General features: G+C 31.7%; 1 protein-coding gene across 7 annotated transcripts in view; it reads right to left on the bottom strand.

The window, feature by feature from the left end:
* Window positions 1–8,401: 8,401 nt before the first annotated feature.
* LOC148604734 (uncharacterized) overlaps window positions 8,402–23,154 on the bottom strand; it is a 47,362-nt gene continuing 32,609 nt past the window's right edge. For 5 of the 7 annotated variants that reach the window (XM_088549181.1, XM_088549182.1, XM_088549180.1 and 2 more), the window contains 2 exons: window positions 11,198–11,299; window positions 8,402–10,350 (listed from right to left, as the gene is read on the bottom strand). In XM_088549181.1, coding sequence (XP_088405307.1) covers window positions 8,425–10,347 — 1,923 coding nt within the window. In that variant the 5' untranslated portion in view covers window positions 10,348–10,350; window positions 11,198–11,299 and the 3' untranslated portion in view covers window positions 8,402–8,424. Of the gene's footprint in view, window positions 10,351–11,197; window positions 11,300–11,828; window positions 12,069–23,154 lie in introns of those variants that run through there. The other 2 variants (XM_088549185.1, XM_088549188.1) reach the window with 2 other exon arrangements.

Here is a 23,154-nt window from a genome sequence, read left to right as displayed (position 1 = left end):
GTCACCCACAAATATACTATATGTGTTCTAAAACGTGAGCAATTGAAATAAAATATCGAAAATACCCTGTCTAAGATTTGATCGAGCCCATGCTTAATAAGCTACATATAGCTGATACTAATAAGAGATTCGGTATCATGCCCGGTATGAGTGCAATTTATTGAAGACCCATGTGTGGCCTTGAGCTGACATTTATCACCCCGCTGCGGTTGAACAATCTCTTTGATATATTTACTATGTTCTTTTTGTAGATTAAACCCCCTTCTATTAATTCTAGAATTTTGATATTTGCTTTTGATATTCTACTACCAAATCCGAAGTGAGTAAATTCATTTCTATTATTATCGAAAAGAAATAGTCAAAGCGTGAGAAGTGAAATGAATAAACCCGATTCAGTTTCTTTGTCTTCGAGCCTTCTATCTTTAAATTATCACTATATATGAATTGTTTACCTACTTGGCCAAATTTTTTCACGATTTTTCTCATAGTAATTCTAAAATTCTTTCCTGGAATTTTGGACCGAGTAAAATCCACCGAGTTACAGGCACAAATACAAGTACGTACGAGAAATTTAACCGTTGAAAAATAACTGTATAGTTTGTTGATTGGGTCTATAAAAGTATGATTAGCCAAAAGGTGCAAAATGACTAGAAGCGTTACTAAACGATCTTGAAGAGGAAGTAAACCAGAAAATAACGATACAGCATAATTTAACAGTATAGTGGATAGCCTCATGGGGTAGTGGCTAATCTAGTACCAGCAACGTGTGACGCGCCAATTACGATTTGACTGTAAAACAGGACTGTTAAAAGACGATAAGGGATATTATGTCATATTTTAATTAAATCAACTTTTAGAATTATCTCAATTTTAAACAAAATATTATTTTTATACCCCTTTCTTGAAACGAACGGGGTATGTGCATATAAGTTCCATGCTGCCAATCCGCACGTTCGCTTGTATTTCGTCTTAGTTCTCACAATCTGCAACTCCTCTAAAATTGCTATATCACATAATGCTATAATACACATCCTTTTGTGTTTTTCCACCTAAATGACTTCAGGGATTTCCTGGTGCATAATACGAACTTTCCTTGTGGGTTACAATAAAAATACATATATATTTTAGGATACAGTTTGTTTTACAAACTTATATGTTGGTTAAATTTTAAGTATAGTGCGTTAGTATTTGACGCCAGTCCCGTAGATATTTAGTCTGCGTAGACAAAGACACCCACGAACGTATTTAAAGATATGGTTTCAAAATTAGAGGTTTCTGGAAGTTTATATAAGAATTTTACACTGCATACAATTTAAGTATGTGTTATTTTCGCCATAAAGGTGCAAGCTATTTAGCTTCTGAAAAACAAAAATAGCATTTTATTTAAATTCTACACGGGCATATATTATTATAAAGGTTTGCATGTCCGTTGAACTGAGAAAAAAATCTTTTTTGCGCCATCAATAACTATCAGGGGAGATTATTAAATAGATTTGTCATGGTCAAATATTAAATATATTCCTAGAAAAAGAGAGATAAATCGAAATTTTAGAAATATAATAAATTGTTATGTCAAGTAATGTCGAGGAATGTCATGTTTGTTGATTTTTTTATGACTGAAATACACGCATAATTTATAATTTTGCTGGTTCCATTTACGACCTGCAGGTTCGCCACTGATGAATTTTGATGAAATTAGGTACAATGATGGTAAACTTAATCTAAGTATCACAATTTCTAATTTCAAGGTGAATCAAGTAGATGTCAACCCTTGTCAACACCCTAAACATAAAGTGTCTACATTTTAACAGAAGTAGGTCTTCCCTTAAGCTGCGATGGTGTCTTTCCTTTTAAGCTGTAAAATCCACTTGTAATTTATATATCTTTGATTTTCAAAATTTGTTTGGCACAGAAACAAAAATTACCGATGGACTGATTACAATGGTTAACTAACCTTTGTCCCAAGAAATCATGTACACATATGTATACGTATTAATTTGAATGCTGGTGACCGCGTTTGGCAGATGTTACAATAATTTTATGCATAACAGCATTACTTGCAATTTGCAAGGGCATAAATTTATTATTTAAATAATTATTTCAACATAAAATTGAAACAATTTATATTTAAGTCTTATACTTCCATGCCCGTCCCGAGCATGTTCGGTTGGACATTTCCGGTCAATATAATAACGTTTAAGGTAAAACTTGATAAAAAAACCGTAAGATCTGAAAAAAGTCACTTCAGGTATTTAAAGAAGATGCATAGTTTTTGTTTAAGAACTTGCACGTGACAGCTGAAAGTCCATGGTTTGTGATCTCATTTATACTACTATAATTCCAATCTAGTAATTATATGCATTTTTGTCCGGCTTAATAATTAGTTATTCACCTTTTACAGCCTGTGATATGACTGTTAAAATCAGTGGTTATTTCTTGTACATATCTTAAACAACATGGCTACCACCGCTTTGACAAAAATTCGAGCCGTTTATAGGTATTATCTGCATTATTCCATCCATTTGTTGGCATTATATATTTAAAACTGTATTTTTTCTGTTTAGCGAGGAAATGGTCCGATTTTACACATACGTTCTGGAAAAACATTGTTTAATCCTATATTTACACTGTATACATATAATACATACAAGAGGCATATGTCAATGCAGTTACATATATTACTCTGACAAGTTATCAAAATTTGAACCCAATTGTACATTTAGAAAAGGTATTTGAAACGAAATATCATTTCTTTAGATAAAGAATAATAGTTTAAAAACTTGTGTTAAGACACGACGCTAGCCTTCACCATTTTGTTTCTGTATTTGCCAACAATTTTTGCGTTCATTTCTTCTTTTGCGTTTAATTTACTCCATTTTGGAGCAAATATGACTGCAAGTAAGAACAGGTAAACAATAACACAAAAAACATCATGAAACAAAGTAAACAAAAAAAAACAAAAAACAAAAAACAAAAACATGATGGAAGATGCATGCAATTTGCTCGATTGACCCTTAAAAATGTGTGCGTCTTTCTAGCACACGTAAAATATCTATTTTCTTTTTGTAGCCTTATTCTTGAATTAAATAATTCATGTGATTTTGTCTCTTTGGTGTATGTTTCCTTGTTATAATATACTTATGTTAAGCTTCTCCTTAAATTGTTTATGGTATTTAAGTACAAATATGAAAGACCTTTTGACCAGAATTACTTTGCAAGTGAATCTTTGTATCTGAAATGTAGATTAATGCTTGTGTAGGGGACAGAGAAGATTGAGGGACAAAATACTCCCAAACAAAATGCTAAGGGTGAGCGAAAGATCATTGAAAAGCTGAAAAAGAAAATGTGACTTTATTTGCTATGAATATCGCGAATATTTCTTTATGATAATTTTGTCAAACAGTTAAACAGTTATTAAAATTTTGATACTTTGTTTGAAATGTTATAGTAAAGAGAAAGTAAGTATGGCTTTTTATATAAGCTTTATCTTAGGTGGTATAAATTATATATGATGTATCGTAGAATTCAAATTTAAGGGAGATATTCTGTAAATGATACTGAAATACAATAAATACTATTAGATTTTTCAGGAGAATAATCTCCTATTACCAGTTAGATTGAAACATTTCATCAAATTCTGCTAAAACTCTTGTATGCAGCAACTCCCCGAGATAGATGGAGTTCGAACTACACTATTACCTGTATGACTTCTTTCCGTACTTTCAATTTTTAAATTTTTAAAGGTCTACATATCATTCAACTGATTGACATGAGCATCTCAACAGGTGTTTATAGCAGCCTACCTACCCGTTACTCATAAAACGTTGCTCACTTTTTGTTGTTGTTGAAGTTTACACCATCTTTTTAATGTTCCTTTTTCTATTTTTTTTTTCATCCTTAATTCTAAGGTTAAGGAATGATTTTTTACTGTCGCTTTGGATTTACTTAATTGTATTTATTGTAATAATTCACTATGTGACAGTGTTAAAATGTTAATGCTATAAAAGATATATGACAGTGCATTTTTAAATTATAATACTATTATGTTATAGTCCGTCTGCTTTCAGTTAGTCATGTAATTGGCATATTTTATCACACATTACATCTACTAGAATATGTGTACCAGAAGCCAGTATTGAAAAATAAAGACAAAAAAAAAACAACAAAGTCGTTTGAAATATGTACATATTTTGTTTTTGGTTGTAAGTAAAAACTCACTTACAATTCTGGAATATGATCCACACTAATGTCTTATTTGCTTCGGAGGTGCTACACATAAACCATAATGGTTAGTAAGTGTAAATTAGTAGTAATTACTGACGTCATAATCAAAATATTGTTTTAGTCATTTTTAATGACTAGTTTAAAACTTTAGTGAAACTTACCATTGTATCACAGATGACCATTTTCACATTATCATCATCATCATATTTTAATTCCTCGTTTACAGAGACAGAGATATACATTCAACATTAGAAAAACAAAATACACTTCATGACAAAATTAAACAGTTATGGAAAATAGAGTAAAAAAAAAGTAAATATGAAAATGCTTGAAGTTTCACTTGTTAGTTAAATCAGCTCAACAATGGTTTCTGAAACATTACTGATAAAATGTGCACACAGGTTAGAGAATTCTTTTAAGGATTGTTCAATTTCTGAACAATTTTCAAGTATACCAATAGTACGTCCCATCATAATATGGCGAAGTTCATCAGGGGTATTGTTGAATAATCCATAAAGAAAGAGGAAGGTCTTAATTTCGAAATTGTCAAGTATTGTCGTCCAGAAGTGATTTCGTAATTCTAAACTGCTTTCACAGAAAAGCGCAAGTGTTCCATTGTGTCCTTGTATTCAGAGTTGCATTGTTTACAATTTTTTGAGTCTGTTTGTCCATTGGCCGATGTTTGTGCAAAGCGTTTAAGATATTCACCACAGTTTGAAGTAAATTGGTTAAAAAAACGGAGGAGTACCCAGGCTACAAGACGTTATCACGGACGTACGGACGTAAGGACAGATACATTAACGGGTCCAAAACATCAAAGCCCCGCAATTTTTCGTTGGATATAATCAACAATTTACTTCAATGGTAACGGTAAGACGAAACGCTTCAAAATCTTTTCCCGCGTGTTTTGCATTCTAGAAAACAGCACTTTAAGCAATATAGGGTCGAATAAACCACGTTCTTAAAAAAAATAGTAAAAAATGCTCTTGTAATGAAAACATAAGTTTCTTTATGTTTAAAAGGCAAGAAAAATATTGCGGGTCGTTTGATATCGTATCTCCCAAAAGGAAGGTACTCGCTTAAAAGAAAGTATGCATTATACAAGCAGTAAGAAATGCAAAAAAAAATCAGCTTACAAATATGTATATTTTTTTTTATTTTGATTCAATGCATGCTAACACGTTTGTGTTAGAATTTAAAGCTATCCATTGAATATTACCCGATAAACAATGATGAGGTAATGTAAAATAGATACAATACCTCATTTTGGAACTAGAGTTGTGAATTTGCATCTAATGTTTTTAATCATTTTAATACGCTTGCTGACCTAGAATGGTAGTGGGACATGTTCAATAATTGATTGCTACGCTAAAATTCGGCAATCACTGGAAAACCATTTACAAAAACCTTAAACATGGACATAATGCTCTGTTTACGATGAAAATATAAATTTGTACATTTTTAATTTTTTTTCTAATTAAGTTGAAGAGCTGTCAGTATGGAGAACAGTTACTGACCATAATTCTCGATTAATAATTACCAAAGTGAAAAGAAATATCATTGCAATTTGTTTTACTATATTTAAGAAATAAAACACGGAAACTCCATTTAATCATTGTTTAACACCAGCTGATCATTTTTTCCGCATTATTGTATCCTGAGCGACAGCAACGGGTATAATATCGGCATAAATGGTCAGCCTGCCATATTAGTCCATATTTGGCTGTACAATTTACGTTATGTCAGCTGAAATGGTGGCTAGTGAACCTTTGCTTTGTATTTTTTATAATGACGGAAAGAAGGGCGAATTAAGTAGAACGATGTTAAATATGACAATAATTGTTTGCATTATAAGGTCACAGTGTTCACAATAAACAGGTAAAATGTTTAATTCATTGACGGTTTTTATTGTTTGTTTTCATACATGATGTCGCACGTGCACGTGGCAAGTGTTACCGTGTACGTGTGTAGGTGATTTTTTACGAAGTATAATAATACTTTTCTAAAACATAACGTTTAATATTTAAATTAAATTAAAATATTAAAATGTTCACACATACACACAAGCCTCGACCAATAAGTGGCGCGCTGTTCATATAGCAATCAAACATCAACCACAGTTGTGGTCTCAAAGCCTTTTATGGACGTCATATAAGAACTGTGTGATATTTATCTTTTAAACTCTTCTACATGTAATAGTCAAAAGTTTTGAAATATGCAAGAAATAACTTTCAACTCACGTTCAATAGTGAACAAAGTACCAGTAATATATTTAACTGCTTCGAAAAAAGTTGTTTCTGGTATACGCACAATCTTTTCTACGTGTAGATATGTACTCAAATCTTTCTTCTAATTTGTAGTTTTTGACATTTCTAATGAGACATGTAATATTGTAATGACATTTCCGACATTATAATGTAAAAAACCTTATTATAAACCTCCATTTTCATTTTACGCAAACATTCGTCATTTATCGTTCAGGTAAGATGGAACAATTCAAAATAATTGAATTGAAAATTCATTTCATTTTCATACACTTTTTGTATTACCAATGGAACACCACTTCTCGTGGCTTTTATCTGTTCATAATGTTCAAAATCATTATTTGTTTGGACCACAGATATTCTATAAACTCTGTTATCAGAATGTTTTATTTTAGGACTTTGTAAAACATTTTGAACGAAAATATCAAATACGTTTTTTAAAATTAATCTGTACTGGACTTAGTGCGATTTTTTCAATTTGTTGATTTTGAGTTATGCAATTGTGAGAAGAAATTTTCATCACAAACGTCAGAAATTCCTTCATTTGAGTTTTTAATTGCAATTTGAAATATATATATTTGCCATAATAAGTGTTCAATTTAATACTCTACAGTATAAACAAATTGCAGAAAAACGCTTTATATAACGTAATTGACTATCAACTTGTTATAAGATACATGTAAATAGATACATGCTAAAGTTGTCTTGTACCTATACAAGACCTCGTATTTTTAAGAAAAACGCATCAACTTATTTAAACGTAAAAGATTCTGTGACGTTTATAAAATGAAAATCAAGAGAACAAAGATTCGAACAGTACTCAGAAGATAATATAATGCAAGAACTGACATGACAGGAAAAATGAAACAAACAACAACGAACATAAAATAACGATAAAGCACATATAAAGAGACATAAAAAAACGTAATAAATTCCCTACAAAAAAGCTTTTGCACCAGGGGCATTATTATTATTATACATTACATGAAGCACCAACTCCGATGGATTTATCGACTTCCACGAGTTTGCATTTGTTACGTTTTACTATATCCGGTCTTTTCTTTTGCTTATCTAAATATAACCGCTGAAATGATCATCAACTGTCGCGTCCGGGGTTGACAAAAGAGGAAAGGAAAGCTATGGCACGGTAAACAAATTTATCTAATTGTTCAAATGGAAACACCTTAACGATCAATCATATCATACTGCTGACCATATTTTTTTGGGGGGAAACTAATCTCGTAGCATCATAACACAGTTCAGGTAAACAGAAAACGTTTCTTTCCATGCATACGTTGAGTTCATGTACTTAGTCCTGTTTCTATTTTATTAACAGAGGGTACTGCATGCTAGGGAATGGTCAAATACCTTATTACAAAACAGCACAACAACAGAAAGGTTTTTTCGTTAAAGCTGAAATGATTTTAAATGATGATTTTCAAATATTTGTTCGTTTTTTAATTATTTACTCAAAATTAGACCGGTACCTTTTAGAAGTAGATGTTCAGATATTTGAATCGTAAACTGTTCTCAAGAAATATTCCAGTCAGTCTTGTCAATAAAATATATTTAAACATGAATTAGTTTTTTTTTAATTTTGCCAAGTTTACGCGCGTTATTCACATTGTATTCACAGCTGTTGATTTTACAAATAAAAGCGTTTAATAAACTTTTTCGAAAAATGTTTCGATGCGTATAAACCCGAAAATATGTAAAATAATAATTGTTATATTTAATATATTGCTGCAAACTGTCCTCTGTCATAGTCATCTGCAGAAAATATTGTTAAATAGGAAAATACATATGACTGAAATGATATTAATACAAAATATGCGTTGTCCCTTCAGTAAAAAATATGAACCTGGTAAAATACCTGCTTCCATATAATGCATGTAAGAAAAAATACTAAAACCTCCTTTGATAAAAAATATATTATCTAAATTTGTATTTTACAGTAACATATTTTTTTTAATTCAATACCCTTAACACAGTGAGACGTTTTACCATACATACTTAGACGGCTTATATCGCCTACTCTTTCAGTTGTATTGTTTATTTCATCATGTCGCATCGTTACTTCAAACACTCCTCCTCCGGGAGAAGTTTCCAACATTAACTGGTAATCTACATGAGTTTTCACTTTTTCTCCAAAATGTATTTCAGACTTGTCTTTCTTATGGGATGTTTGTATATATTTCAAAACGACATCGGACGGTAAAAATTTGGTAGCGGATCGTACTTGTTTTAAGTCAAGCTTTGTACATTGTTTATATGATAAAAGTATATTATTCAAGCTCTTAACAAATGATTGTGCAACCATTTTAACAATTGCATTTGTTAAATTCAATTTTGCTTCTTCTAAACATGTACACCAGTGTGGAAGAATTGCCGCTTGTTCGCACGTGCGTTCTGACGAAATTGGTGATAATAAACTAAAACTTCGACCATAAGAATCCACAGGAATTTTGGGAAATCTTAATAGATGTTTTAATGTCTGATAAATGTCAAAAGGGGTAATTAAACGTCGTCTGTTTATTATTAAATTTGTATACAATGTTTCATACTTTTTCTTAAACCACTCAGGGACAACAAAAAATAAAAATGGCAATCTTTCTTCAATTTTACCAACAAATGTTTGTCGAAAGCCTCCAAATCTAATGCCATGGTCACTGAAAAATACAAGCATTGTGTTGTTTAAGTTTGAACCTTCGTGGATGCTTTTAAGAAATTCCAGATACAGATCATCAGCTTTATATGCATCCTGTAGAACGTCATGAGTAAGTCTTGTAATAAATGTAAATGAAAAATATGGCCTGTTTTTAAATTTTTTTACAAATTGTTTTGTATAGTCTAGCGAAATTTTCGTTTCTGGTCTGCCATGCACGCAATGATGATTTTGATTCCAAACGTCACCCATTTCTTCAAGAGCAAGTGTAAAATGACGATCAAAATAATCAGCGGTTGGTGTGCTAAATCCAGCTTTTTCATAGTCAAATATTTGTCCATGAGGAGAATCCTCACTGTATAATGTTCTATATCCATTTTCTGAAAAATTCTTCCATATAAAGTTAAATTTATCAAAAGTAATGTTTGTCATTGAAGCGTTCCAAGGAAGCTCATGAACAAATTTTCCTGTAGTCATTGGTACAAGATTCAAAAATGTATTATCAGCCACCTTATTGTAGCCGAGGTATTCAAGTGCACCCATTTTCTTTTGCAGGTATTCTCTAGTCTTTGGCATGAACCGTATCATATTGTTGCGTGATATTGAGTCAATTCCAACCATCAATATGCTTATAAACTCGGACGAATGTGAGAAAGTTTTGAAAGCTTTATTGCTTCGCTTTTCTACAGATAGTTTTTCATGTATAAAAGAAAAAGCGTTTCGATATACAGTGACATTGATATCGTTGTAGCATGTAACAAGTATAAAGTCGTCATTTATAGTCACTGTATCTGTAAACGACTCACTTTGATTTTTTAGAATGAAGTAGTCATGGTCTGTTTTAATATCAGGTGGTCTCCATATAACTTCATATTTACAATATTGTAACCCTAGACTGCGCGCATTTGAGTAATGATTAATTTTAAGTTGATTCCCTTCGGAATACACAATATCCTTGCCATATGAACATGTCAGCTTTATTCCAGGTTTAATGAATCTTTGAATGCTGTCATCAAATGGATTTATTTTAGGTATTTTACAACCAAGTGTATCAACCAAGAGATGACTTCTTTCTTGTCGCCTTTCATTTCCAGCAGGGCTTAGGTTCGAAAACTCAAATATGTTAATCATAATGATTAAGATGCAACATTTTATAATGATCAAAAACAGGAAACGTGCTTTTTTACTCATCATAACCTGAAATAAAGTTTGGTTATATTGAAAGACTAATCAAGGGAACCAAGGTTCTAATGGAAATCAAAAGAAAGCAATCCAGGAACGTGATTAATTCCGTCGCGTTAATGTTTTGATTATTTGCGATAACCATTTGACTATCATATTTATAATGCAGAGTTTGTAAATAAAAATGGTTATTTTCAAATTATTTATAATAAAATAGAATAAAAGCTAAAACGATTCATTCAAAAGCTGACAAGTAAAACACATACACTTTTTACTATCTTTGCAAGGGTATCGACTTAAAAGTGTAATGAAAATGTAATACGTGTATATTCGTTTTCATTATCTAATCCTTTGAAATGGTTATCTATTTAAGTACAACTCTTCCTAAAAACCAGATAGAGGCTAATAATGGATGATTCATGCATTTCTTTACAAATATTTTTAATTGTAAATCCATCAGTAGACCTAATAGAAACTGTATTAAAAAATGAAAGTGTAAATGAAAGTTGCCAACTGGAGATATTAACACTTAAATTTTGTTTATGCTCTACTACAGAAAAAGTACAGGAAAACTTCCCGGCAGAATTCTGACACAATAACAAGTCAAAAGTCAAAAAAATATTTCAGGATTAGTGGCAGATTCAAGGACATGGACATAGGAAGAGCTCTTTTTACAAACAAATGTATTTATATAGTTTCATTGATTGCTTTAAGATATGATGCAGCACCTCATGCCTGGTTTTTTAGATTGAACCATACTAAAAACGTTTTGGCCTTTTCTGACAAATGTAATCTTATTTGCGCTAAGTACAAGAATCTAGTGTTTAGATAATTGATTTTGAAATATGTTGATAAAACTTACGTCTCAAAATATCTCTTTGCTTTCAATACTTTTCCTGGCACAATATGGTATTACATTTCTGCTTGTATTGAACATTTTTGTAACGTTGGTGATACATATTGTCTGAAAAGAACAAAATAAGTATATATACAACGATTGCCTTTATGCGAGTTGAACAAACAAAAACCAGAAAGCCAGAAAGTCCAAAGTAACAATTGACAGAAGACTTTTATGTAACACCATAAAACAAAGAAAAGTGAATATATCTTAAATTACTGTCATGTGGATAATCTATATTTATCAGGCAAACTACGGGATTTCCAGTGATAGATACAAATTCCTCTCATAAAACCTTAAAATATCAGAACTCGTGTGCTTGACAACAAAAGATTACCTTGTTATTATGTTAAATTATTTATGATGACAGTAAAATGAAGCAGTTAACTGGTGTATTAACTGTAAATATATATATTTACATCGCACACCTCTGTAGTAGCTTCGTTCAATGTACTACGTCCGACCAACCTATGATGGTCCATCGTTTGGTATACATTTACTATGAAAACATTAATATATTGTGCATCGACTATTATTTACTCCTTATTTGACTTAATTTGGATATTTCACTTAAATATTCTTATATTATATTTACCTATTTCGTTTTGAAAGTACCCGCTCACATTCCATATTGCAACTGAATGAAACAGTTATTTATTACAAAACTTGTTCATTCTTGCCTTTGTCACATGTTTTTACATGTGTTGTGTTGTCAAAAATTAAACATATTTATTAAGATCAGAACATTACATAACCGATAAGACAGCGTGATCTAATCTGGTTGTTATTGAAAAAAAGTTATCTAGAACATCATGTTAACATTTCAATATATTTGTGAATGATATAATCTATGATAATATATGTACGGGTCTATCAGTTTCGCCATGTATCATTTTAGTACCATTTGAACCGTAAGAATACTAGCTAATTTTGTTTACACAGCAATTTTACGATCAAAACAATACATAATGGTCCATCTTTGAAAGTTTTCATTGTCCCAAGTAAAAAAAATCACCTTTTCTACCTGTAATTTGTAAATGTCGGACAATCAGGAATACACTCCTGGAAAGGCGGAGGGACAAGTTTAATTTATCCCGAATATTATCGCGGGAGTATTGAATAAATATTATATAATGGTTAAGACTAGTAAGATCATCACTATGCACAATTACCTGGTTAATTTGTATCAATCTAGATTTGTTAAATGGTTATCTTGTTAAAATTGCATTACTAATGATGTCTGTTGAGAAATACCTTTTAACGTCAAATACATTTAAATAAATATAAAGACCAGAAGTTTTTTTATGATACATATTCTTACCGTTCCTACTGTTTCTTGTCAGATAATTGTGATGCAATGACTTGGACTTTTGGTTGATGTTACAGTATACGTACGTATCTGTAGTAAACGTTTATTTTAATTGATGTATTATAGAGTAATGTGAAATATGAATTCAACCACTTGGTCCATGGGGAATTATGTAGGGTCCAAGTGAAAAAAGGAAATGGTATTAAACATGCACTCATTCTTGATAAACACATTTTATTTGTACTTTGGACAATTAGGAATGGGAAATATTGGAGGCATTCGAGACGACCCTCAGACCACCAAAACGCTAAGAAAATCATCAAAGAAGTGTAAAAATTAACAATAATAGTTCAATTAGAAACATTATTGTTTTGGTTCTTTTAGTTTAGTTTTTTTGTTTGTTTTGTTTTCTGTTTTTTGTTTTTTCTTGTTTTTGTTTTTGTTTGTTTTTTTGTGTTTGTATGTTTGTTTGCTTGGTTTTTTTTTTGGTTTTTTTTTGGAGGACCACGTTATGCATATGATTAATTAATGAACAAGTGTTACTAGTCCATTAACCGGTAGTGGAATGATACTACTGGATAATAAAAAAACAAAGCAATAAGTACTGTGTGCAAGCGCACAAAGACAGCACCCCCTGGCTTCAAATGAAGTTAAATGCTGAATATGTGCACAATCATAACGTAGATTATCTCCCTTTGGAGTACTTTGACAGTAAATATATTATCGCGTAAACAATATCAATATAATGTCCAACCTTACCATAAAAAATTACCAATAATTCATTGGCAGTTAAGAGAGAGTTGTGCTGACAAGTCGTTGATTTTTTTCAAAGCGATTACATTTTACTTCCTCCCTTTAAATTTCTGTATTGTTATTATATTCTTCAAAGCACCTCTCCAGATAATACCAAACCTACCAGTACAAATTCGTCAAAACCATTTTAAAGAGGTTAAAACAAGCAAACCTCTTCAGTTGGAGAATCTCCCTTTGATGTCAATAATCTTATTTCTTCATGCACATCTACATATGATGCTGACTTTTCTATGAAATTCCAACAACATTCCTGAAGCGGTTAAGGGGAATTGACTGACGCATTGACATACGGACGGACAGACAGGCAAACAAAAAAACTGACAATATGACTCCTGTTTATCTCCCAAACCCTGGGAGATAAAAAAATGAACACATAATTCAGATTAAAGATAATACAAAAAAACGAAAAGACCAAGAAAATAATAATAAGATGGAGCAGATGATACAGAACTATTATCTATATCTATTTTTCGATACAGGCAGGACCTACCTTCATATATAACGTGTATAATCGTTCTTATTTTGGCTCTTTCCTGACCTTAAATCAGGTAGCATACCTATGTATCCTTATTGTTGCCTTCATAGATCATAGTTAAAATGATGACATTAGAGTAACAGATGTCTATAATCTTAAAAAGTAAAATTCAGCTGTATGTATCAATAAAATTCCCTCATAAATACACCAACACGACTGGAATTACAAAAAGATTTGATGGATAGATAAAAGTAAATAGAATTTAGAATTTATGTTTATTTAGTCTTTAATGTAGCGTGCATTACTCCCTAAATATTTTATTACTCTAAAATTTCTTCATACATCGTTTCATTTTCAACACGGCCATTCTAAAGCAGATTTTAAAAACTTTCCCTTTAAGAAAAATGATATAATTATGTTACCAAATCCATAATGACATCAATTCCTTTCCATGTTAGATGTATATATTCGTCAATAAGTGCCATGTCTCACATGCTTGTCTTATAGGTCACTTATCGTATTGTGCTTAATCATTACATTGATTTGTCGTGTAAAGGAGACATAGCTATTATATCAAACACCCTAATATTATCCAAAAAAAACCACAACATTGTACCTTTAATCTTCCATAACTACATTGTGTAAACAATTCAGTTTAAACTGTTTAGATTCTTGTTCATGAAAAAAATATGTATACTAAAAAAGGGTAATCTATAATGGTGGTTAAAATTCAAATTTTCCCCTTATCATAAACTCATTAGAAATGGATTACAAATTTAACCTGTTAACTGCCGTAAAATTTACATCGTGGTGTCAATACTTTAATTAGTTTCGACCGCATAGAATATCGGCGACAAGGTAATCGATATAGCATTAAAACACAAGAATTTGAGGAAAGTTGATAAAATGCATTTCATGTAAAAGAAAACTGTTTTTAGAGTATTTAAAATCATTTGTAAACATAAGAGACAGGTGACTTAATGATGAAATGTAGTAAAAACATATTAAGTTAAAACTAGAATTGTCTTATTATTTTTTTTATAATGAATAAATTTAAGTTAACAAATTTATGATAACCAAATGTCTATTAATGTACACAGTACCGATAAAATACTGAGAAGGTACCTAAAATGATAGACATAAAATGGTTTTGGAAGCCCTAAATACCCCTCACCCACCCTAAGTAATTAAGAATGGTACTTGTATAAAAAGCAAAGGTTCCCATTACAAAAACACTATAGAAGCCCTATTTGTATGGATATTCTTATATTTATATATTTAGATGGCATACAATCAAAGAACTTTTATTTCAGTATACACGGAAAATAAACAAAAAAGGAACTCGGCATTTCGCTGGTTATATATTCCAAAGGCTTGGATATAAGATTTTATCCCCTCAACCGCATGTTAGGAATTCTGAATGATAGCTTTATTTCTTGCAGTTTTTGAAATCGTTCAAGACAGTTTTGTGTTTCTTCGATCATTAAATGTACTGTATTAAGAAACCCGTCATTTGTGATTAGTTGATAGGTTAATCATCGACCTTTAGAAATAGTTCATTGCTCGTAAATATATGATATATAATTAACATACATCATATGCATTGCATACGGAAGATGACAAATGAATATTTCCCAGTATTATTGAAAAAAAAATGATTGCGACCCACAAAACAAAAACTTAGCCTACGTAAATCGATTTCTGAATCAAACCTATATTCTTAATTATAGAAGTGGGAAAATAATTTGTGTGTACCTTAAAACAAAATTATTTAAGTAAAGTATTGTTTTCATCAAGTTTTTTTTTACCGTTGATTTTTAATATCAAGACAAAACTCATTAAATGTTTAAGTGTTTTAAATATCTCATCCACAAGAAATCACTACTTAGTAAGTGTTTAAGTGTCAGTTTAAGAACCAAAATGAAAAAAATCAGAAACATGCATGTCAAAAAACCACCAATCTGACAAAATAATTTTACTCAAGGATTCTTTCTGTATTTGAGAGAAAAAAAAAACATAATTTAATCTTTGCAACACTGGATTTGCTCTGAAATTTTTTAATAGAATGTTAGAAAGACGAGATTTTTGAGAGTTATCTTCCCTTGAAATGCTCATGTTCAGTGATTGCAGTGGAATCATAACTCAATTCACCAAAATGGTATCGAAAATCTGATCTTTTTTCCCTTTATTCTGAAAGTGAAAATTTAACATTCAAAATGGCGGTTCGTTCATACCATGTTTTATCCACTGCCTGATTCTTACAGAGACTGACACTTAAAGTTAACTTTATTTCGAAGTTTCAAATCATCAATGACAATGCGATCATCAGATATTTATTAGGTATTCTTTATGCTTTATCACTTCAATCAATAATCAATTTTCGTGATATCATTTCATTTTGAAATGTTATTTGGTAATCGCCATATCATCTTATTATCAAAACACCTTTGCCATGTTACTTAAAAAGTAAAATCCGTACAAAGGTTGTACTTGCATGACAAAAAAAAATTGGAATAATTTTGAAAAGAATCAATTATGTCGATAACGTGATTTAAAGTTCATGTGTACTACAAAAAAGCGTATACATTTTGACAAAATAAGCTGGGCAATTTGAGCTCGGTGCTGTACACAACTGCCCTATAATTTGATTTCAATCTCTTTAGTGTAAATACATTTTTTTCATGCATTTATAAGGAAGCAACTTATTCGTATATGTATATGCATTACATACAGGAAACCTTACATAGATGTGTTATCATTCTGATAAATTGCAATAAAGCAAGTGTAAATAGTTTAACCATTAAAGGGTATTGATTACAGTGAATCGATAATGCTGCTCAAATCATATTTTGAAATCAGATCTCAATGATTAAAATATGTTTGCAAAGATAATTTGAAATTTGTAATTTTCTAAATCCATACTCTTGTTTGATTTGCGTCCAGACTGTTCATATTTTATGTTTAGTTCTTGAGTGTAACTTATGGTTTTGTGTTTTATACTTCGTCGTCTTTTCAATTAAAAGTGTAACCTTTTCTGCTCATTTGTCCATGATTTTAGTTCGTACAAAATTTTGCACTGATATTCAGCCAGTTGGTTCAGGGAAGAGAATCCAATTCGGTGAGGACCTGAATCTTTCCAAATAGCTTAAAACATGCATTTTATACGTCTTTGCTTTCACAAGTATTGCATCTATTTATGTACGAAAGCTCTGCTACCCACGATCAATATTTCCACCAAGTTTCAAATTTTACTTTTATTTTTTACAGAATTAGACCGGGTCATCTCATTTCAATCTGTATAGTGCAGTTCTTGCTTTTTTTCAGTGGCGTTCCTGCATTCACGTCAAAACGCCCGTGCGTACACATCGACTGAGCAAAATTATGTAACATATCGGGAAAACGAGAGAGAGGAAGAAAGCAATTTCTTCATACCCTGCGCTAAGAGTGGATTTGTCTACTCGATCCGCATCTTAGATTAATTTAGGATGCAGTCAGCCTTTGAAAGCATTTAGACGACGACGGATGTAGTTACATACATTTAGCTTACATTGTCTATTTATATATTACGGTCCTATTGGTGATGCCTGTTGCAATAGGTACTTCTGACAAATCGTTCATTGTTGAACCATCTGCGGACGACAGTGCTCTAAGAACGCCTCTCAGCACTTGGCCTTGTGCATATTCACAGAGAAACGTATACAGATGTAGAAAAGGTGATAAATAACTTTGCATCATATAAGAGCAGGAAAATGTCGCTTTTGTCCTGAATTTAAACAAATGAAACAAACAAAACTATCAATTAATTCATATAGTTTTTAATATAACTGTCTCCTGACATCGGGCGTCGGAGAGACATAGAAATGGTCTGCGTATGTCCGTACGACTGGCTATATGCGTCTTTCCGTCATAGTTTGTTTTCAGAAATGGTTCAAATTTTGCAGGATTGTTATACATGACATGTAGTTGATCATACCCACTGGCATTGTAATTCGAAAAATGTTGTTTGAGCAATGAGACTGATTCTTTTACGGCGGAGGGGGTATTTGGCTATGTGAAGCAAACTTTTTTTATATATTTTCTGTTTGATTTCTGTAAATAAAAAATAGAGACAACATTCCCTGTGGTACACAGACTGTCCTTGCCTTTCAATGTAAACCTCTGGGTGGGTCGGCTTAGGTCATGACTCATTTTATATCGCGTGCCTTTTTGATATATCATTCAAATCTACTCTAAATGCTATATTTAGTACATTAATTTGAGACCAGTCAACACAAATAAAAATTACAATACACCCTAACAATAGACCTAAGCCACAAATCCAGCTAGCGAATAGAACTGAGAAAAAATCAAGACAAGGTACCACTCTCGACAAACATGGTCAACAATCAAAACCGTGACTTGGTACAAACATCTTGTGAGTGAACATGTTTTAAGAGCCAAAATCCCCCAACTTGCACGGTTGCCCTTGACTGTCAAGACTAACAAATAGCAAGACGTAAGGGTCGAGTGTCAATCCGGGGAAAGAGTCAAAATATCAATAGGTAACCCATTATTCCTTTCATGAAAAATAAAAAAAAATAATAGCTAATTTTAAAGTTTCTAACAGCTGTCCAATTCCTTAAAAATCAGAAGCTTCAAGGGGCTTTGCCCCTAGGACTCGCTACCATGGACCGGCTGGGGACCTTAAACGGTCCCAGACCCCTTGCCGTGAGTACTCATTATTTTGCCTGGCCACGCCACTGTTTTTAAGCATGTTCACGGTTATCTTGTAAATATGTATAGAAATGTGTATTTCTAATGAGCAAATAATTTTGGGTAAGTTGTAAATCCTTTATCTATTTTTTTTTTAAATTCATCAATGTCATAAAACTGAATATCAAATAATCAAATTGATCATAAATGTGGGTATATATAAATATACCTAAGAATCATCATGAGTGATCGGCCATTGCTAAGGTATTGGTGATTTCTCATAGTGGCAGAAAAGCAATGAGCAATGGCAAAATGGCGTCGTACGCCAAGGCAGCCGGTGAAAACTATAACAAAGCAGATAACAATACTGACTTATCTGGTGTAAAATCGATATTTTGCAGAGAATATGATGTGTTTGGTGATACAAAACCACACAAACTTGATTGGCTCACCCATTTAGAATTTTACAAAGTAATTGGTAACAAAATCAAACCACATTTCATTTGTGGTATTCAAAGAATCACAAACAACTGGCGTATATATCTAGACAACGAAGATGACAGGGGCAAGTTACTAACTGAAGGGGTCACCATCCGCGGAAAGACAGTAATACTAGTGGGACAAAACCCATTTAGAAAGCGTAATGACCTCCTTGTATTTGTCAAAGTATACAATGTCCCATTATCAGCTGATGATGGTCAGATAGTCAGAGAGTTAGCACTTAGAGACATTGAAAAAGGTCCATAATACGCAGCAATGAAATATTTTTTTTTTCATTACAAAAAAGATCCTTGACAAATGACTCCATTAAATCCCATCATACTTTTATTTTCGACACGAATAATATTATATTCACTATAGTATTCTTTAGAAACAAAAATGAAAATATCTTCGAAAGCAATAACAACACTTCACAAATACTACTTACTACTACTACTGCCAGAGTGAATATGGATAATCCGTGTTATAACCTTCTTTTCCCTTCAATCGTAATTAGTAGATCAATTTGTAGAGGTAAATTTGTCACGGGCCGGTACGGTCAAATTGATCACGTGACTTCACTTCTTTCATTGTTAGAAGAGGCGATTGTAAATAGTTACATGTATTATTTTGAATGTTATTATATTTTGGTTGTAAATATTCGCTGCACAGCTTTATATGTTTATTATACAAGTCTTAAGATGTAACATGTTAATTCATGTATGAATATTTTTATGGTTACTAGGCATCTTTGTGTATCGCTTACCGCGTTTCTTTGGAAGTAAGTAGACAATTTTATTTTATTTCATTGAACTCATGACATCCACAATTAATATATCTTCTTTAAATACAAACGGAATCAAATGCAAAGCCAAAAGGAATAGGGTAATTGAATGGCTAAAGACACAAAAATGCCCGATCGCTTTCTTACAAGAAACACATTTCAGTGAGGATGACGAATTAAAAATTAATAATGATTCAGGGTATGATATACTTTGTAGTAATGGCACAAAGGCTTAAAAATCTTTAAACTACAAACTAATTGATAAATTTTCTGACAATGAGGGAAGAGTGATTCTGATAAATATACAATTAGAAAATAGCGTATTTACACGTATGTGTATTTATGCGCCTAATAACAAATCGAATAGAAACGCATTTTTTTCAAGAAACTTAATTATATAGTAAAGCAACATGGGATGGGTATTCCGGTTATAGGTGGGGATTTTAACGAAGTTATACATGCTGTAGATAGAAAAAGTTAAAACAGCAACACGCAACTAGTTAAGCCAGTTTATGGACTAAAAATATGTCTTATAAAAATAAATATTGTGATATTTGGAGGTCTTTAAATGAAAACAAACAATATTTTACTTCGCAGCGTAAAGATAAAACGCAAGCAAGTAGAATTGATCTATTATTAATTGGTGATGATTTTCGGTCTTTGATAGAATTTTGCAAATAAAGCCAGCAATAATATGATCTACGGATCATCAAGCGGTATTCATGAAAATGCATACAGGGCAGGCTAACAAGGGGAGGGGTTATTTGGAAATTGAATAACTCAATATTGGATGAAAGTGATTACGAAACGTTGATTGAAAACAAAATACATAATCATTTTGAAATAAAAAAAAAAAACAATGATAGAGGGGTTCTCTGGGACATGTTTAAAGCAAACATATGAGAGACTACGATCAATTATTGTAAAAATAAAGCAAGAAAAACAAATGCGAAATTACAAAATTTAAAAAAAGAATTAGATTACAAAATGTGCTTACTAGAAAATTCAGAATACAGAGATGATGTAATTGAGAAAGAAATACAAAACATTGAAAATAATATATCAGAAATATATGAAAGAAAAGCAAAGGGGGCACAGGTGCGATCAAGGGAAAAATGGGTTGAACTTGGAGAAAGAAATAGCTCTTATTTTTAGGACTTGAAAAACAAAGACTAAATAGTGCTCAGAAACCTAGCCAGGGGCTAGGCGCTCTGCCCACAGAGCAACTGGGATGTGTGCCCCAGGTGGTGGAATGGGGTACCCCTGGCGTGTTACATGCTGGGGTTGTCAGGCTATAATACGGAAAACCTGACCGCAAACCATAGTGGTGCACCGTGTTGGGAAAGATGCCACGTTCCTCGCACGTTAAAGAACCCTGCTGTGGTATTCGATAGGAGTAGGAACCTTTGCGCTCCGCCACAGGAGGCTAAATTGCCCGACCTTACCCATCCACCCTTTTTTCCAGTGGCAATCAAAATTTGTCGACCCTATTATCATTGTGACCCATTCTTTCCTTTTTTCATTTCATGTTCATTTTATCATCCATTTCATGTTCATTGTCTGAATATAGCTGAAATATTGCTGCTCGGACGTTAAACCCCAACAAACAAACAAACAAACAAACACTTTTAAATATAGACTTAAAGCTCTTGTCATATATACTAGCACAGAGACTTAAGCAAATTCTTCCAAAATTCATTAATGGAGATCAAACAGGATATCTTAAAAATAGATTTATTGGCTTCAACCTGCGACAAATTCAGGATATTATAGATTATTGCGAATCATAAGGGTATAAATATAAAAATTGATGGTAAAGATCATTAAATTAGAATTTCACAACTAGCAGATGATACAGCTTTATTTTGCAATTCCAAAAAAAATGAGGTTATCTCCGCGATGAATGAAATTGAAATATTTGGGACTTTTTCAGGGTTGAAATAAAATAGAAACAAAATAGAGGGCATATGGGTTGGAAAATTGAAATCTTGTAAAGATAAGATCGCAGGTATTAAATGGACCGAAGAACCGGTAAGAGTATTAGGTATATATTTTGGACATAATAAATCCAAATGTGAAAAACTAAATTGGGAGACAAAACTCGAAAAAGTAGAAAAAATAACACAGTCTTGGAAAAAGAGAAAACTTACAATATTAGGTAAAATATTAATTGTAAAAACGCTAGTCCTACCAATCTTTACATTCTTCGTTGGTACATGTTGTATAGTCCCAGAAAAATATAGCAAAGAACTTGAAAAAAATGCTTTAATTTCATATGGGTTGGAAAACCAGACAAAGTTAAACGAAATCTTATTATTGGAAACTATGAACAAGGGGGACTAAAAATGATCGAAGTCAAAAGTTACTTTGATGCTCTTAAAGCTAGTTGGGTGACCAGATTCAAAAATGACTCAGACGCCAACTGGAAACTGATGCTTAGAAAATATTTCAATGCATTAGGTAAAAACAGTTGATAATTGAAACAAACAGCGAAGGAAACAAAATTAACAATCAGTTAAGTCATAAACCGGAATTTTACAAAGACATCTTAAAATGTTGGAACTTTATCGGCGGGGGACAATGTAAAAAACCCACAACTTTTAGAGAAATTCGAATGCAAATAATTTGGAACAATAAATTTATTCAATATAACGCGAACACTTTAATATTCAATAATTGGATTGAAAGTGGCCTTATTTACATAAATGACATTATCGACGAGAATGGTAATATTTCACAATATAAAATTATAGATAAATTAAAAACCAAAAGAAATTGAGCGATACCAAAAGAATGGTTAATATTGCTTCGTTCTGATGAGTCAAAGAAAAATATTGTAAATGTTTGTGAAGATAAGACATTGTTGAGTAATAATTTTATTGAGGTTTCTGTATTGTCTAACAAAAAGCTATATAATATATTAATAGCAAAAAAGTTTAGAACATCCATTGGAATTATGAAATGGATGAAATTGTTAAACATGTCATCATTAGACAAAAATAACTTTCAATTTATATTTTACTTTTTGAAAGAGCATAAGTTAAAATCTTGTAGGTGGAAGTTACTGCAATATATTATTCCAACAAAGAAACTGCTCAGACAATGGAGAATGGTCGAAAATGTCAAATTTAACTTTTGTGGACAAGAAGAAGGCTACTTGCATTATTTCATATCTTGTCCATATTTATGCTGCTTTTGGGAAAAGATATCTAAAATATTCAAACTTGTAAAATTAGATATGCAAATTAGCCTTACACATTTAGTTTTTGGACATAAAATTTCCGATAAAAGCTATTTTCCTTTTAACTATTTAACTACTTTGGTTGGATATTCTATTTATAAAGCATATTATATATTTGAACACAAAA

This window comes from Perna viridis, chromosome 10, assembly GCF_037379345.1.
Source record: "Perna viridis isolate PV_CMFRI_1.1 ecotype Kerala chromosome 10, ASM3737934v1, whole genome shotgun sequence".
NCBI lineage: Eukaryota > Metazoa > Mollusca > Bivalvia > Mytilida > Mytilidae > Perna > Perna viridis.
This window is presented reverse-complemented; position numbering and strand designations above follow the sequence as displayed.